The 17,240-nt window shown below is 34.3% G+C and overlaps 1 protein-coding gene across 8 annotated transcripts in view; it reads right to left on the reverse strand.

Annotated features, from left to right (window-relative positions):
• Positions 1-17,240, reverse strand: part of DMD (dystrophin) — a 2,264,041-nt gene that overhangs the window by 1,276,298 nt on the left and 970,503 nt on the right. For all 8 annotated transcript variants that reach the window (XM_070604303.1, XM_070604310.1, XM_070604305.1 and 5 more), the window contains 2 exons: positions 6,439-6,680; positions 740-920 (listed from right to left, as the gene is read on the reverse strand). In XM_070604303.1, coding sequence (XP_070460404.1) covers positions 740-920; positions 6,439-6,680 — 423 coding nt within the window. The remainder of the gene's footprint in view (positions 1-739; positions 921-6,438; positions 6,681-17,240) is intronic.

Consider the following 17,240-nt stretch of genomic DNA (forward strand, 5'->3'; position numbering starts at 1 on the left):
CTAATGCTTAAAAGTGTTAATAAACCTGTCTCTGTCAAAGCAATTTTTCTCTTAAAAAGTAAGCTTATGAGTAGGGATATTTTGGACCAGATACTATGTATTAATATCATAAGAGCAAATTGCTGAGAGAGAGAAAAACATCTAAAAAAATTTGTTGTTCATATGGCAGGCATTTGCATAATTGTTCCACTCTTATATTTTATCATTAAATGAGAAAAACAGGATATTGCATAATTCTGGTGATCCAATAGTAAAATGCAGCCAAAAGCATAATTTGTCCTTTGCTGAGTTTCAGTTGCCACATGTATGCTACAGCTATAATAATCTTCATATGAATTGATGGAAGTATTGGTAAGATGCCTAGCTAAATATCCGTAGACATACAGCAAACAGGATTTATTCAAAAACCCACTAACAAGGCTTCAACCCCTCTTTTCTTTCTTTCAATGTTCAAAACATTTGATTGTAAAATTTGCAACCCACCAAAGAGAAGTCATGCCCATATTAAACATATGCTTTATTTTTTCCTCATAGTCATGAAATTATTAAGGGGGGAGAAGAAATGAAAATATAACATACACGTTTTCCAACAGCAGTATTTCATTACTTGTTACTACAGGTTGCAGAGAGGGTGGTTTCTTTGACAAAAATTATTCTTTCATGCTAGTATTTTCTCTTTTTCCCATAAATAACTAATTTGGAAAATATCAAGTTAGTCATTTTAAGTATTTTTACTTACTTGTCTGTAGTTCTTTCTCTCTGGCCTGCACATCAGCAAAGACTTGGTTAAAATGATTTGTAAAGGCCACAAAGTCTGCATCCAGGAACATTGGCCCTTGTCCTTTCTCTTTCAGGGCTATGCTTTGAATTTTTAATCGCTCGATTTGAGGCTGAAGAGCTGACAGCCGACTGACTTCATCCTGTACCATAATTTGAAGTATTAAAATAAGTAACATTTTTATTTTGCATACATTATGTTTTTGTTCAACGAAGGTGTTAAAAGGCAGTGATGCAAGCTTAGCTTAATGCCCTTATAAAAAAATTGATAAGAAACATCCATGACAGTTCAGGCAAGCCTCGAGCACAGGTCATCAATTTAAGAATACCTTGGCTCTTTGTTCAACAAATATCATCATATATAACTGTCTTTAAATTTCAAAATGACATCATTGAGAGTATTAATGGGCGTGAATGTGTACAGTTGAAAAGTACAAGGAATGACCTTATATCCTTTCCATAAATCAACCATGGATGTTCCTCTGCATCTCTCTTAACTCAAAGCTGTGTGCTTTTGCTTCAAATTCTAAGCTCATTCAGTGAACAATATTCTTTCTTTAAATTCATTTGTGTAGAATACAAATTATATATATACATACATGGTACATTAAATTACCAATATGTCTATATTACATAGACACATATATGTAATCTATGTATTATTTATGTACATACACATATTTATGTCTGTAATTATCTAACTTTTGTATAGTCTCATTATTTCTCCTGAGTGAACAGGCAATTGCCATTGTTTTCATTAGAGTGACTGTTGGCTCTGTTCCTCTCTTGTTGTACTGGCATAATTGTTAATAGCACCTCCTTTCACTCTCAAGCATATCCTGGTTTGGATGTTCAAATCACATGGACACTCTGCTATGCTGTCCGATATAGTAGTCACTAGTCACCTGTGGCTACTGAGCACCTGAAATGTGGTTCGTCCAGATTTAGACATGCTGTCATTGTAAAACATACAGTGAATTTTGAAGACTTAGTATGAAAATATACAAATATAAACCCTCATAGTTTTAAATATAGATTAAATCTTGAAATGATAATATTTTTGATATATCAGGTTAAAAAATGTATTATTGAAATTCATTTACCTCTTTCTTTTTCCTTTTTTAATGTCATTTGTAGAACATTTAGAATTACATATGTGGCTCAAGTTTGTGGCTGGCATTACATTTCTTTTGAAGAGTGCTGTTCTTGATATAAATGTTTTCATACTCTTTTCTTTCCAGTGAGGTGGTAATTCATATGTATCTGACACATAAATAATTTGAACTCAAACAGAAATTTCAAAATGCCCTTTCTTAAAGTATTATTACTATGGTTGCTTATTTATAATTCATACTTATGCTACCTTTAAAAAAAAAGTACTTCAGGATTGTTTACCATTTATAATGTAATAAAACAGGATAATTAAAATTTAAAAATTGAATCACAAGACAATTAGGAGGAGGGGAAAATTGAAAGAATTATATAGTAATTATGAACTAAATATAAATCTGAGCTTCCTGGAAATCACAGAAAAAAGTTTAAAAAAAAACGTTACGTTTGAATGCATGCATACTCTTTTGGAGAGAGTAACTTTGGTCTGAGGACTGAATAAGATGAACTTATCACACATATCCTTTTATAGTAGCAAGACCACCTAATGGGCAATGCTACTTGTGATGAGTTTTAGAGATTCAAAGATAATTTTCAGAGGAGTGTTGGTATGTGGTTATGACAGTAGGAGTTGATTCAGGTAGGTTAGTCTGACAATCAAATTCTCTCAGTAAGTGAAGATGAAAGACATTTAGATGAATGAGGAGGTGACCCACGTCTCCTATTCAAATATAAAACCTCTTAATCAAGTGCTAGAAGGTAAGTGCATATCTATGGATGAAGAATAAGACAAGAGGTAAAGGGTAATGCTCTGTGTTTTTGACTTTAGAACTATAGACTTGCACTTTGTGCACTAGGCTTGCAAATGGCAGCACTGACATCTGCTGGGAAACATTTAAGAAACTGGTTTACATTTGGCCAGATGGAGGGCCGTCAATCTTCCTGTTTAGGGGGCTATAGAAGGAGCCTACAGTATAGTAAAGTGTGTTCTGCAAAACAAAAGGGACTTTGAAACTAATAAAACATTTGGGCAAATGTTCAGTTGAGGCCTTAAAGTTCTAAGAGTAAATCATAGGAGAGATGATTTTGACCTGAGATATTTAACATTTAAAAGATGTTAACAGTTACTCATTATTTCCATAAAAGGGCCTTAGTGTGGTTAGTCCTCCAGAGTAAGACATCTTACTTGGGCCTGCTTAGCCTTTAAAATTATATGTTTATCTGATGGACAAACTTTTGTATCTTTCTTGGGAAAGGGTCCATGGATTTCCTCCAACTTCCAAAGGGTTTTCTATCCCCCAACATATTATGAACCAGTTCTAGGAACCATTAGATTTTGAGCTAAATCTGAACTCTAATCTTAGAAAACATCCCCAAATAACAGAATGCATTGACAAACAAGATGGAATAATTTATTTACCTATCACTAATCATAGCCAAATGGTATAATTTTAACTCTTGTGTGAATGACATTGAGCTTATCCTGCTAAATATTTTACCTAAGGCGATTCATCAAACTAATAGAAACCAATGGGGCAGAGAGAAAGAGTAAGGGGAGACGAAGAGGGGTGGAATTGTGTTATCAGATTTCGGAATTTTGTGGCTGACTGCAGAAAAAATAAATAATTTCACTTAGCATGACTTCCCTAACCTCGAGAGAATATTTAAGATATACAAACTCCAGTGATCTCCATTTGTTCCTCAGATAGAGGCCAAGGTCCTAGCATGCCCCAAGAGTCTTGCTTGGTCTGCTATATGCCTGTCTTTTTGCCTTCATCTTTCATCTTGCACCCTCAACCCTCTATGCTCAGCATTCACATTGGCCTTCTTTCAGTTTCTTGGTTGTTATTGCTCCCTCTCACCACGTTCCTTCTGCCTAAAGCCTCTCACTCTGCAGTTCACTTAATTAATTTTGACTCATTCTTTAGCCTTAACTCAAATGTATCTGCCTCAAGGAAACTGTCCTTGGTGGCTGTGTCTTGGTTAGGTTTTCCCTGTTAGACATTCTCCCAGAACTCGGTACCTCTGTTTAAAGCATTTGTCCCAGCGGTAATTTTACATCTACTTACGTCATCATTTACTTAATGTCTCTCTCGCCTATTCCAAGTAAACACTATGAGTGCAGGGTCAATGAATGCTCACTGTAATAGTCCCAAAACCTAAGTGACCACTGCCCCACTGGGTCCTGAGGGTAGAACCACCACCTGAGCAGGACTGGAAGGCAGGCTATCAAGCCAAAAAGGATTGTTTTCTAGCCTTAAAATCCAGTGGAATTTGCCTTGCTAGATTTTGGACTTATATAGGGATCCATCACCACTTCCTTCTTACCTATTTTTCTTCCTTTTGGAATGGGAATGTCTATCCTATGGCCGTCCCACCATCACATTTTGGAAGCACAAGTTATCTGATTTCACAGGTTCACAGCAGGAGAGGAATTTTGTCTCAGGATTAATCATACCTCAATCTCATCCATATCTGATTTAAATTATATTTAGATGAGACTTTGGACTTTAAAAGTTGATGCTGGAATAAGTTATGACTTTTGGACTTTAAGGGCTCACAGCATGTAAGAAGGACATGCGTGGCGGGAAGGATGTGAATGCTATTGACTGAATTGTGTCCCCCCAAAATTTGTATGTTGAAGCGCTAACCCATAATGTAACTATATTTGGTAATAGGGCTTTTAGGAAATAATTAAGGTTAAATGAGGTCATAAATGTGGGGTCCTTACCTGATAGGACTGGTGTCCTTAAAAGAAGAGAAAGAGATTTCTCTCTCTCCTTCTATGCACATGCACTGAGGAAAGGCCATTTGAGGACATGGTGAGAAGGCAGCTGTCTACAAGTCAGAAAGAGAGCTCTCACCAGGTGCCAAACTCTGCCAGACCTTGATCTTGGACTTTCCAGTCCTCAGAATCCTGAGAAATAAATTTCTGTTGTTTAAGCCACCCAGTCTATGGTACTTGTTATGGCAGCCCGAGCCAGATAATGCACTCAGCGTATCATTCTCGGCCATGTTAGAGACAGTGAGTATTTATTTTATGGATAAATGCATTTTGTAGATGTTATTATTACTTTCTAGATCTGAATCTCAAGAAACAGGTTAAGGTAATATCATCAGATTTTAGTTGCAAGAAATAATGTAAGTGGAATATTCCACAGATTCAGAAGAAAAAAGAAGTCATGGATTCTATTTTTTTAATAGCAAAATGTATCTAAATACACAAATTCCCTATATTTGCATAGTATTTGCACAATAGACTAAATGCCTTTATGTACTATAGTCTTTGTCCAAAAATATATTTCCTGGGTTCATTTACTTCCTGGTAAAGCTGTAGATCCAACATCTGAGAATCATCATCAAGTCCTTCAAATGTTTTTCCTTCCACAATAAGCTTTGAACTTGACATCACTTTCTGGGTTCAATACCACCTCCAAACCAGCCCTGTTACCACTCCATCTCTAGTCTCTTATTATTCAAATCATTCTTTTCAAAGTACGCAGATTAGCCCCCATTCATTGCTTTTTAGTCTACCATTAAGGTTCATCCCAGAAACCTTTTCGTCTATCCTCTAACCAATCCCCACTTCCCATGAAAAGTGTGTAGCTCATAGTAACTACACAAAAAGTTCAAGTTATTAAGATTATTATATATCTCTTGTTACACTTGCAGACAAACTTTTTCAATCTCTTTCTCAGGCCGTTTTGTGCCAGTTATATCTTGTTTTCCCCTTCAGATCCACTGTCCACCCTTCTTCCATTCTATAAAATGACATTTATAGACTGCAGCTCCTTGCCCTCTGTCTTCTGATTAAGTTTAGTCAGCGGGGAACCCTGTTCAGACTCTGGAGGCAGGAAAGCAGGGTGATTATTTTTCTTACTCCATTCCTGTCATGGCGCTTGGGCTGGCTCTTAAGGCTGCCTTTAAAACGGGCATCTGTCTCTCTCCTTCTGGGCCTCCATCACTTCTCTGTCCCTGATCCTTTCTGTCCTAAGAACGATAACAGATCTGATGCTGGGTTGCTGTACTACCCTTTGTGGTTCCTCTATACTCCAAGCACATTTATAAAATATTTTTGTAAAGAAACCTTCCTCAAATTATCCTAATTTGAGTAGACTGTCAGTTTTAAAGACTTTCCTCATATATCTGATTATATATTAGCTGCTTGTGTTTGTGTGGACTTGACTTTTTCAACATATGACTAGATTTTGTTCTTAGCACATTGGCTGCCATAAGAAAGAGCTCCAAATTATTGGCCACTTCTCAAATGATACATGTAGTTTCCATATTCCAAAACTGCCTCGCCATTTTGCAAACTGACAAAATCAGTTAGCCATATGTAACTACTCTAAATACTTTTGTTTTTTTTTAGGATTCAGGCATCCATCTATTACCTTTTTAAACTGATTTTCTTTGCTTATATTTTGACCTTTACTATGTTTAACTAAATCCTCAGAAGGGAAATTTTATTAATAAATAATTTACTATTCTTCTGGAAATCGCCAAGAAATTCCTAATGATGATGCTCCAAATAGGAGGAAAGATTCTTACCTTACAAATTTTTAACTGGCTTTTAATTGCTGTTGGCTCTGATGTGGTGATGGGTTGGGTTTTCAACCAGTTTTCAGCAGTCGTTGTCATCTGCTCCAATTGTTGTAGCTGATTATAGAAAGTGATGATGTTGTTCTGATACTCCAGCCAGTTAAGTCTCTCACTTAGCAATTGGCAGAACTCACTCCACCGGCGGTTCAGTTGTTCTGAGGCTTGTTTGATGCTGTCGGCATTAACACCCTCTAGAAAGAAAGATTTTTTAAATATATCCACTGAAGCCACAGGCTGAAAGATATCCAAAAATGTCTAAATATCTAAAAGTGTCTCAAGTTTAAAAGTATTCATCATATGAATGATTTCAAACAAATCAGTTATTTAATGATGTAAAAGTACCAAGATGATTTCTCATTATTGATCGCAAATTCTTAGAGTAGTATCTTATCAAAGAATACGAATGTAATAAAGTAATAAATAAGGGCATATAGGATGTAGAAGAGTAGAATATATTTAAATAAAGACAAAAATGGTCAAAGCTCTGATGGGGGTGGAAGACTGATCATGGACAAATGACCTTATAGATGTTTCCAAATGAATGTTAAATATCATGTATATTATTAAAATGTTTCCTCCAAAACTAACTTACATTTTTTTTTAATGGTTTGGGAATTAGTTGAAATGCTATTATTTGGATTTTTTTTTTTTTAAAGATTGGCAACCGTTGTTAGCTCAGGTGCCAATCTTTACTTTTTTGTGCTTTATCTCCCCAAATCCCCCCACCAGACCCCCGGGACATAGTTATATATCTTAGTTGCAGTTCCTTCTAGTTGTGTCATGTGGGACGCCACCTAAATGTGGCCTGACAAGCGGTGCCATGTCCGCGCCCAGGATCCAAACAGGTGAAACCCTGGGCCGCCGCAGTGGAGTGTGCAAACTTAACCACTCGGCCACGGGGCTGGCCCCTGGATTTTTTTTTTTTTTTTTAAAGAAAAATAGTGGGGCCAGCCCCGTGGCCAAGTGGTTGTTTGCACACTCCACTCCAGTGTCCCAGGGTTCGGATCCTGGACGCAGAGGCGGCACCGCTCATCAGGCCACATTGAGGTGGCGGCCCATGTGCCACAACTAGAAGGACCACAATTAAAAAAATAGACAACTAAATACTGGGGGCATTTGGGGAGAAAAAGCAGAAAAAAAAAGATTAACAACAGTTGTTAGCTCAGGTGCCAATCAAAAAAAAAAGAAAAGAAAAAAGTGAGTATTTATCAAAAATCAATAATTCTGTTTCTGCTATAGAAATCCAGAAATAAGCAAACTGCTAATGGGTCCAGCAAAGTGAAACAAGCACCAGGAAAAATAATCTAATACTAAAAAAGGTTTTCATAATATTTACATAGCATTTATAAATGTGGAAGTTGATGTGAAAGTTTTAAAATCACCTCTTGCAGTACTAAAGCAGAAAAAAAATCTATCAATGGAAAATGGAAACAAATATACATCGTTATCTTTAGCCTTCTGGAGAACCTACTACATTTTAGAGAATATGGTATGTCTTTATATATTGTATATTATCTAAATTTTATCATAATGTGAGATATACGACTAATGCCAATCCAACTATATATTATCCTATACATAGTATGAAAGTGTAGCAACATCATGCGATACTATGTGTTAAAATATTCACTCTCTAAAGTTAGTTCACAAAATTTAGATGTTCTTACACATACACACACAAACGCACACATAGTTTATATATTAAGTTCCTTACATTATATAAAGATATTAAATATGATATGCATTCTAAAGCACAGCTATGACAGCACTGATAACTTTCTTTTATTGTTGAAATACTAAATATTTGAATGTTCCTATTCCTACATATATCCACAGGGAACTCAAAGTGGATCATAAGCTCACTCTAAGATTCTTCCTCTAGATTAAAATATCTAAGGGATAAAGTGATTTAGTGAAGACCAAGTTGTCTAGGAGAAGCTGGTTTTACGAATGTTCATTTTACTCAACTTTCTGGTAGTATGATTTAGTTAATGGGCAACTAAGTTATTAAAAATCCGAAGACCATCTCTAGCAAACATAAGGCCTGTGGTTTTGCTAACTTGTATATGCCTGCCACTTCACTCTTTTTAACAACTAAAAAAGTATGGATTTGAATTCAATAACTATATTATTTTATCCTCTTTTACTTTCCTCTGCTCAGATATTCTTTTTGTCTTGTTGTAATTATGCTGTGCTGCCAAACCACATCTCTCAATTCATTTGAAACACAATTCTAACTTCACTAACTTCACAATTTGACACTACTCAGGATGACACTGGAGAAAACAAACTTTGGCAATATTATTGTCAACAATCTTTTCCACCTTCTTTAGCTGGTATATTTTTAAAGAAAAATAATTGAAAAAAATAAAGTGTAAAATGATAATATATATATGCGTGTCTCCGTATGTACAGCTATAAAAGGCAGCCTGTGGTTTGCAGGAGATAAATATTCATTTAATACCCTCCTACTAGTTAAGGAAGCAATTGGTCTTATTGACATTTACATGTGTTGTGTGATACACTGTTTGTGATAATTTGGTTTTGAGCAGTGACCAAGAATTGTACCAAAATATGTTTTGGGGGACGCCACTAAGTAACTGTAGTTGTAAAATGATCACGTTTGTTACAAAGTGTAAGAGAAGAATCCCAAACTGAGGTCACATAGGCACTCAGTCTGAGAAAAAATATTTCAATAAAATGCTAACATTGTTGCTGGAAATAATTTAAAAATACATAGGTAAGAAATTTTAAATGTTACTAATTCAAAAACATGTCATGGATCTAAATGATCAGATGCTTAGGGAAATATTTTCAGAAAATGTTACGTTAAACTCGAATAAACACTTAGAAGAATGAAGTCCATGGTAGCCCAAGTCCAAGATAGAAAGTAAGACATGCTAAAGTAAATTAAAGGTACTGATGGAGTGATGTTGGATTGAGTCTTATTTAACATTTGTCTAAATGATAAGAGAATACAGAGAAAAATATCTGTCTCTGAGAGAGGTCAACCATACAAAGACCTCCTAGCAGTTGGAAAAACAAAATTGTACGTTAATTTTCAATGTGAATAATATATATTAATTTAATCACCAAAATGTAAATCAAACTATAATGAAGTACCAATAGGTTCTGTGGTATCTACTAAATTCCTAGGGTAGAATTTAATAAATCCTTGCTGATCATTGCCCAAAACTGTCAGCTCAATATACTATGCCAAAAAAATGTCCAGATGCTAAACAATACTGTAAAAGGAATTAAAATGAATGAGAAAGTGAATTCTGTACAAATCCACTATGAAATCTACAACACTCTCTACTTATTAGCATATTGATTTTTATAACTGAGTAAAGGCAATTAAAACACAATAATAGGTAAAAGAAGGATCTCCATATTAGGATATCTGGTGAAGGCGGGCAGAAGGGTATAGAAATCCACAGTTAAGAGCTGTGGTATTAGGCAGACTTGAGTTCAAATTTGACCCTCCACCCCTTTATTAGATGGGTGAACTGGGTTCAGTTATTTAATCTCATTGGGTCTCATTTTTATTATTCACGAAATGAAGATAACATAGAATTGACCTCATAGAATATATATGAGCATTCTGAGTTAACATGTGCGAAGTAGTTACACAAAGTCTGACATATAGCAGACAACTAATAAATATTAGTCAATGTTAACATAAAGAAATGAAGAAAAACAAGTAGGAAACAAGAAAAGAGACCAGATGTTTCAAATGTTGAAGTTGGGGGGGGGGGAGTCTTCTTAATGACTGAAAGGGGTCATTTATGAAAAATTGATATTTTTAAAGTTACTGCTAATTTTATATAATATGACACTAGTATGGGATATAGAAAGTATGTGTATAAATTTTTTAATTATATCAACCAGTGATGAATTCATAAGAGTTTATCAGGGAATCTTGGAATATTTGGTCATACATCTATAATCATTTGAAATTAAAGTTATAAAGGATAACCAAGTCAAAAAGTAAAAACAGGGGCCAGCCCAGTGGCACAGCAGTTAAGTGCACACATTCTGCTTGGGCAGCCTGGGGTTTGCTGGTTCAGATCCCAGGTGCAGACATGGCACAGCTTGGCATGCCATGCTGTGGTAGGTGTCCCACATATAAAAAGTAGAGGAAGATGGGCACGGATGTTAGCTCAGGGCCAGTCTTCCTCAGCAAAAAAAAGAGGAGGATCAGCAGCAGATGTTAGCTCAGGGCTAATCTTCCTCAAAAAAACCCAAAACAAACAGAAAAGTAAAAACAGAAATTTCTAGATGTCACTGGAAAAGATTTAACGTTGACCACAGAGAATTAGACATCTTATTGTGAAGGATTTATATGTAAATATTGTATTAATTCATGTGTGAGTATGCTTCCTGCTCAACTAGAGTATAACCTATCCTTCTACACTATAAACTCCTCTAAGAAAAATGTCTCCACTGACAGTATCAGATAGAGTTCTCAGCTTTGAGTAAGTACGGAATAAATACACTGTACTTGTGAACTCACCCAACACCAAATCAATAACTTACTTCATACGAATATGAACACTAGGGGAGCAACACCCACAGATGCAAAATTCTAAACAAACACATGCACCATCTCACTTGCTTCAAGTTTGCTTTAAAATACTTGGGGGAGGGATTGAAAGCATTGTCACATGTCACATTACTTAATGTATATCTCTTAAATCAAAATTAGAAATACCATTACTTCACCTTCATGAATGAATTGGCCATCTATTACTCAGTATTACTCATGATACTATGAGCAAGTCCTTAAAACTTTTGTAGGATAAATAAGGGCACTAAGCATTTCCCAAGCGAATACTCACATATGAATAATTTTACTATTATATATGATTGTTTCATGTGTATTTCATAGAATTACGTTCCTTAACTGAAAACTGTAACTTTTATAATAGTTTGTAAGTGTAAATATCTGCAAAGTTTTAAGTATCAATCATTTGAGCATCTGCTTTTCTAATTTTTTGTTAGCTACTTAAGAATATAAACACTAACTCACCAGGCATTATGAGCAATACTTACAGAGACCATTTTGTAGTAGCACATTAGAATCTCAGGGATAACGGATCATAATCCATTCACATCTCATATTCTAAACAACCCCTGAAATAGTCTATGAATAAATATATTGCACCCAGAGGAAATGGATCATTACTTGAAGTGCATCCATTAATTTTATTACTTGTGTACAGTGTATAACAGACTGTTAGAATAATTTTAATTGTGCACCACCTTCCATGCAAGTACTTCAGAACTGCCACTTAAAGTGAAGTATTCCTCATCAAGTATATTCATCATTAGCTGTGAAGCCAGAGTAGAATAAATGCAAAACCTGTGTTTTTAGAGCCCTTGAATTAGAAGAATATTTGGAATGAAAATTTAAAATAAACTTGCTAAGAAATAGTCTCCTATTTTTGCTGCACATTAAGTGAGGGTCATTATAAGTCCATTTACCATTCAACATAACAGCCTAAAATGTAAGAGAAATTTACTCAGAGTCCATGAAAATAAGGTCTGAGTATTGTAGACTCTGTAGAAACTGTGGGTTTCTTTGATCACATTAACTTTTATACAAATGCTATGCCATGTCTTTTTAAAATAATAGCTTTTAAAAATTAATGTATTTATGCAAAATTCACACCCCTAGTGAATATAACACATAGAAAAAACGAAAAAAGAACTATGTTAGTGAATCTATTTCTAAACATTATTGAATTAAAAGAGAAAAAAGTCAGACTCCCACTCATATTTGTTCTTGTGACTAATTTTCCGCAACAACAGTGACCACTATAATCTCCCTTTACACATACACACAAGCATAGTCTCTTCCTTTGGAGATCAGAGCTAAACAAAAACGTGTCTGTCAATTAACAACATTTATTGAGTGTGAACTGTGTGTAGACAATAATCCCAAGTGTCATGTGGAGAAACAGGAGACATAAATCAAATTGCCCAGAACTTAGGAAAGAGTAACAGAAAGAGGAAATGGGTGCAACTGTAGAAAGCTACTCATTCATAATGGAGGGACTGGACTACTGCAAATAGTACGATTTCTACACCCCATTGGTATACAGACCAGTTGCAAAATCTCTTCCCATTAAAATACATAATTAGAAGAATTTTTGCCACAGAAAATCCTTCACAATGTCATGAAAAGAGGATCATGAGAAGTTTGGCTTTGAGATGAGCCAAAGCGACTATAATCCCTGCCCCTGCCCATCTGACAATATTTTGTTGCCCAAATTCAATTGATATCATTCATGTGGAAGTACTTAACAAGCTATAAGCCAAAATACTAAAAATACAGTTCCATAGTTGTTAATATAGATAAGAGGAGCCCTCGTCTGTGTTATCAGTCTGTGCTATTTAATTACGATCCTTAGCAGACTTACTATTAGGTATCACCTTAAACACTATAATCTAACACTCAGGGGATGATGGTTTTGAGACGTTCCTTTAGTCTAATATACTAATAATTACTACTTTTATTTAAACATTTCCTTAATGACTGTCTTCGGGCTCTTAATTAACACACAGAAAACTACAATTAGAAACTGAAAGGGAAGTACAATTTGATGTAGAAAATATCGCTAACCCTATTCGATAATTACATTATATGATCTCCTCTGGAAATTGTGGCAAAACTATTTTACGGCTTAAAGAAGGGGAAATTGAGCTATGTTTATAGATGTTTGCAAACGAATGTTTTAATATAACTATTTTTTTGGTAATTTCAATATTAATAAAGGAAAACAATTCATCTAAACAAGATATTTTTTGTTATATCTGAGTGATCAGGAAACAAATATCGATGCAAGAACACTATTTTACAAAAAGGACTAAGAACGAAGTCTAATCCCAAATAGATAAAAACGAAGTATGCTTGTGTTTAGGTATAAAAATGTTCTAGATTGACCTGAGATCCCATATTCTCACACATACAATGAAAAGGTTTTGCTTTGTACTAAGTAGATCAGTTAAAAAAACTGTTCAACATAAAATCTTGGAAAATCAGGATTCATTAATAAGCAATAGTATGTATGTAGTAGCAAGATTCTTTACCATATTTAGTTGCTAAAATTTTAATTATTTTATACCATTTTGTGCTTAAAGAAATATAAAAATAAACCTCAAAGAAGGCTATATCGTATCCTCTTTAAAAAATTAAAGTAAAAATTTGAAAATTCTCATATTCAGTAGAACCCAGCTATAGGAAACACAATTAGATCACTGGGTACACCCAATCTAGTCTCCCACTTACTCTCATTAAAGTTCTAGAAAGTTAACAATTTCTTAAGACGAAGACTATGATAATATTATATATATATTGAGAGTAAGCGTCATAAAGATTATATCTGTGAAAAATTTCTGCAAGAAGAAGAGGTTCTCTGCACAACCCAACATTCTATCAAACTACTGCTGTCCATACTTTTCCAGTGATTTGAGGTTGACGTACGAATAGCAAATTAATTTAATGTTAGTTCAAAAAAATTAGTTACAAATAGAGAAATCAGTTAAAATTTATACCCAAATTTCATGTCAAAACCCCAGAAACACGATTTCTTCATTAGCACTCTCTGTCAGAAGCACTGTAGCCTCTCTTTTTAGTCTATTATGACCATGAAGATCGCTTGCACTTTTCCAAAAGAACTGGGACATCCATAAGGAAAATGTTCATGTATAGCTTTAAAATATGCAAATAATTTATGTAACTACCCTTTTGTTTAGAAAAATGTCCCAAATAAATTAATAAGAATCTCTTGCTGAATCTGCATATTCTTCAAATATGAATCATTACTGTGAAATTCACAATATAGTCAATATTAACTGTATTTCAATATTCTGCATACAACTCTTTACATTTGAAAATGTATAGCCAAAATGAAAATTATCTTCAATTGATTATAACTTCTATGTGACCCTGCAAAACTGAACACGAGTTAAAAGAAATAGTGTTCTCAGAACATACAATTGATTTTTAACAAAAGTTTGCAACATCAAATGAAGGTCCCTTCTACATTGGTAATCTCCGCACTTTTAACTCTTAAGACCCCATCCCACACTGTTTGTCAGCACCTTTCTTAAATTCCTTCTAGAAGTTACCATCAGGACTAACAGATTTTATTTTCTGCATTTCTTCAGCGGTGCTAAAAATTCACTCTTTCAGTAGATATTTAGAAATGGCCAAAAGTGATTTGGAAATATGTCTGATGTACCACTTTGGGTCAAAACTGATATAAAATATAAGTACTGCATTAAGGAATTATTTTGCATGTCTTAGAGTTTCATTCTGAAGGAAAATTTAAAAGACAAGTTCCAAAATCATTCTAGATATTTTTAAAAGTATCCTAATCTTATGGAAAATTATTTTAAGTAGAAAATTCAGTTTTCTATGTATGGATAATATATATATAGTTTATAAAATGCTCTCTTTAAAATATAACAGCTATACTTATGTTATTCTTCATACTTATTTTGCATTGTGAATATATTAAATGTCACCACAGTAAAACATAAATAAAATTTACATATATTTGTATTAGTTGCATAATACTATAACATTATACAAGAATGATTTACCTTTATCTTAATTTTTGATATGTGGTAAAGATATGTGGGTAAAAGAAATAGACTTCACATGAGGCCCTAAATGATGTACCCTGATTCAGCTCTCACTTTCCTTTCTATAAATAAAAGGACAAGAGTGCATGTGTTTTATACGGTTATGAGTTTTATTATAACTGCATAGCCCAAACTTGAGAAAGGAAATTCTGGGCTTGTAAATTTAAGAGCTTTACTGGGATAACTGTTGAGAAACCTGATTTAGAGAAACCTTGATTTGTCTTTCAGCTTCCTGAGCTACACCAATAAACTCTGGTTTTGGGCTCTATGCTAGCGGAGCTACCATGAATTAGGGTTAGGGGTCCCCCTGACATACACCTGGAAAGGTCCTCCAGGCACTTACTGTGTATCTGACTTAACTCACAATTTGCACAATCACGTAAGATAAATATTATGCAATTTCTTCTGTGAAAGACAAAAAAAGGAAAAGAAATTAGAATCTTTGAGTCTACTTTTTAATAATTATGTAAATTATTTGATTGAATGGAGGAGAGCTATGTTCTAGTTATAGCTCAAATTTGAGCCTAATCTTGTATCAGTTAGACCATATCTTCATTGGCATAGCAAATGACAGCTTAACATTTAATCAATACAGTCAATCAAAGAGGAATGTCTCAAATCATACTCCTAACCCTTACTGGTCTTTGCTTTCTACACAGTTCAGCATTTTGCCTCAGAAGTATTATTTTCTGACCAAAATTACCAATGCCATTATCTCAACTACTGCCTTATTTTTGCTATGCTAAACAGAATTTAATCAATTAATATTTATTAAAGATCTAATCTATGTCCTGATTTTTCTCTATGCCTCCAAAAGTTAGAGCTAAAAGGGCAATAATCTAGAAAATCCTATTATCACTAATCACATGATCATTTTAATCCTGTGTGTAGTTTCAATTACCAAAAACAAACACCTTCCCTTCATTTCTAAAGTTTAACTGCTCTTTGAATAATTCAGTGTATGCTACTACCAGATGATCTGAGGTAAGGTATGCTTGATATTTGTCAAATGAGACCATTTAAAAGTATGGATTTCATATCAGCTTATAAAAATGAAAAAGTGATGATGTAGCTTGTAGGGGAAATTATATAACAGCTACAAGAATATTTTTTAGATCATATAATTTTATGTAACATGAATATGTCATTATCAAACTCATCAGTTAATCCACCTAGCAACACACATCTAAACAACCACCTTTTAGTATTTTGCATTGTCTATGTATTCATCAACTTGTAAACCCAATCCTCAGCTGTCATATTTGCTTGTTTTTATTTTTAACCAAATACAGTCTTGGGGCTCATTAGCAGAAGGAACTGAATTGATTTCCTAGAAAGATCACTGAACTTTTTAATGCCATCACGGCAATTAATGCAAAAAAAAATTCATACATCGAATTTATGCTCCAGAATGCAGGCGGGTTCTGTAAAAAGCTGACATGTACAACAAAAACATTTCCTATATTTGGTTATAATATCCTTGTAAACCTATCCTTTGAAAAATGAAAAAAGAAATCTTGTTTAGAAATAGCATTATCCCTGCTTTTCATAAATTACTTATATCTGGAAATGACCATAGTAGTATGACAATGACAATTTGAAAGAAGTTTGTTCACAATTGATGTCAATAACATATTTTGCTCAGATTTGAAGCACTAAGTGTTACCAAAAATTCACTTTAATTCATTCTTTAAAAAGAAAAAAAGTTTTGCTAGTTTTTTACTTTTACCTCACTCAAAAAAAGTTAAAGTTAAAAAATAAAAGTTTGGGGCTGGCCCGGTGGCGCAGCTGTTAAGTTCGCACGTTCCGCTTCTCGGCGGCCCAGGGTTCGCTGGTTTGGATCCCAGGTGCGGACATGGCACCATTTGGCACGCCATGCTGTGGTAGGTGTCCCATGTATAAAGTAGAGGAAGATGGGCATGGATGCTAGCTCAGGGCCAGTCTTCCTCAGCAAAAAGAGGAAGATTGGCAGTAGTTAGCTCAGGGCTGATCTTACTCAAAAATAAATAAATAATAAATAAATAAATAAATAAAAGTTCCCCTTAGGAGACATTTTAATAATAAGTGAGAAAAGCAACATAGAAAATGTCAAATGT

Source organism: Equus przewalskii, chromosome X (assembly GCF_037783145.1).
Source record: "Equus przewalskii isolate Varuska chromosome X, EquPr2, whole genome shotgun sequence".
In the NCBI taxonomy this organism is placed as follows: Eukaryota; Metazoa; Chordata; class Mammalia; order Perissodactyla; family Equidae; genus Equus; species Equus przewalskii.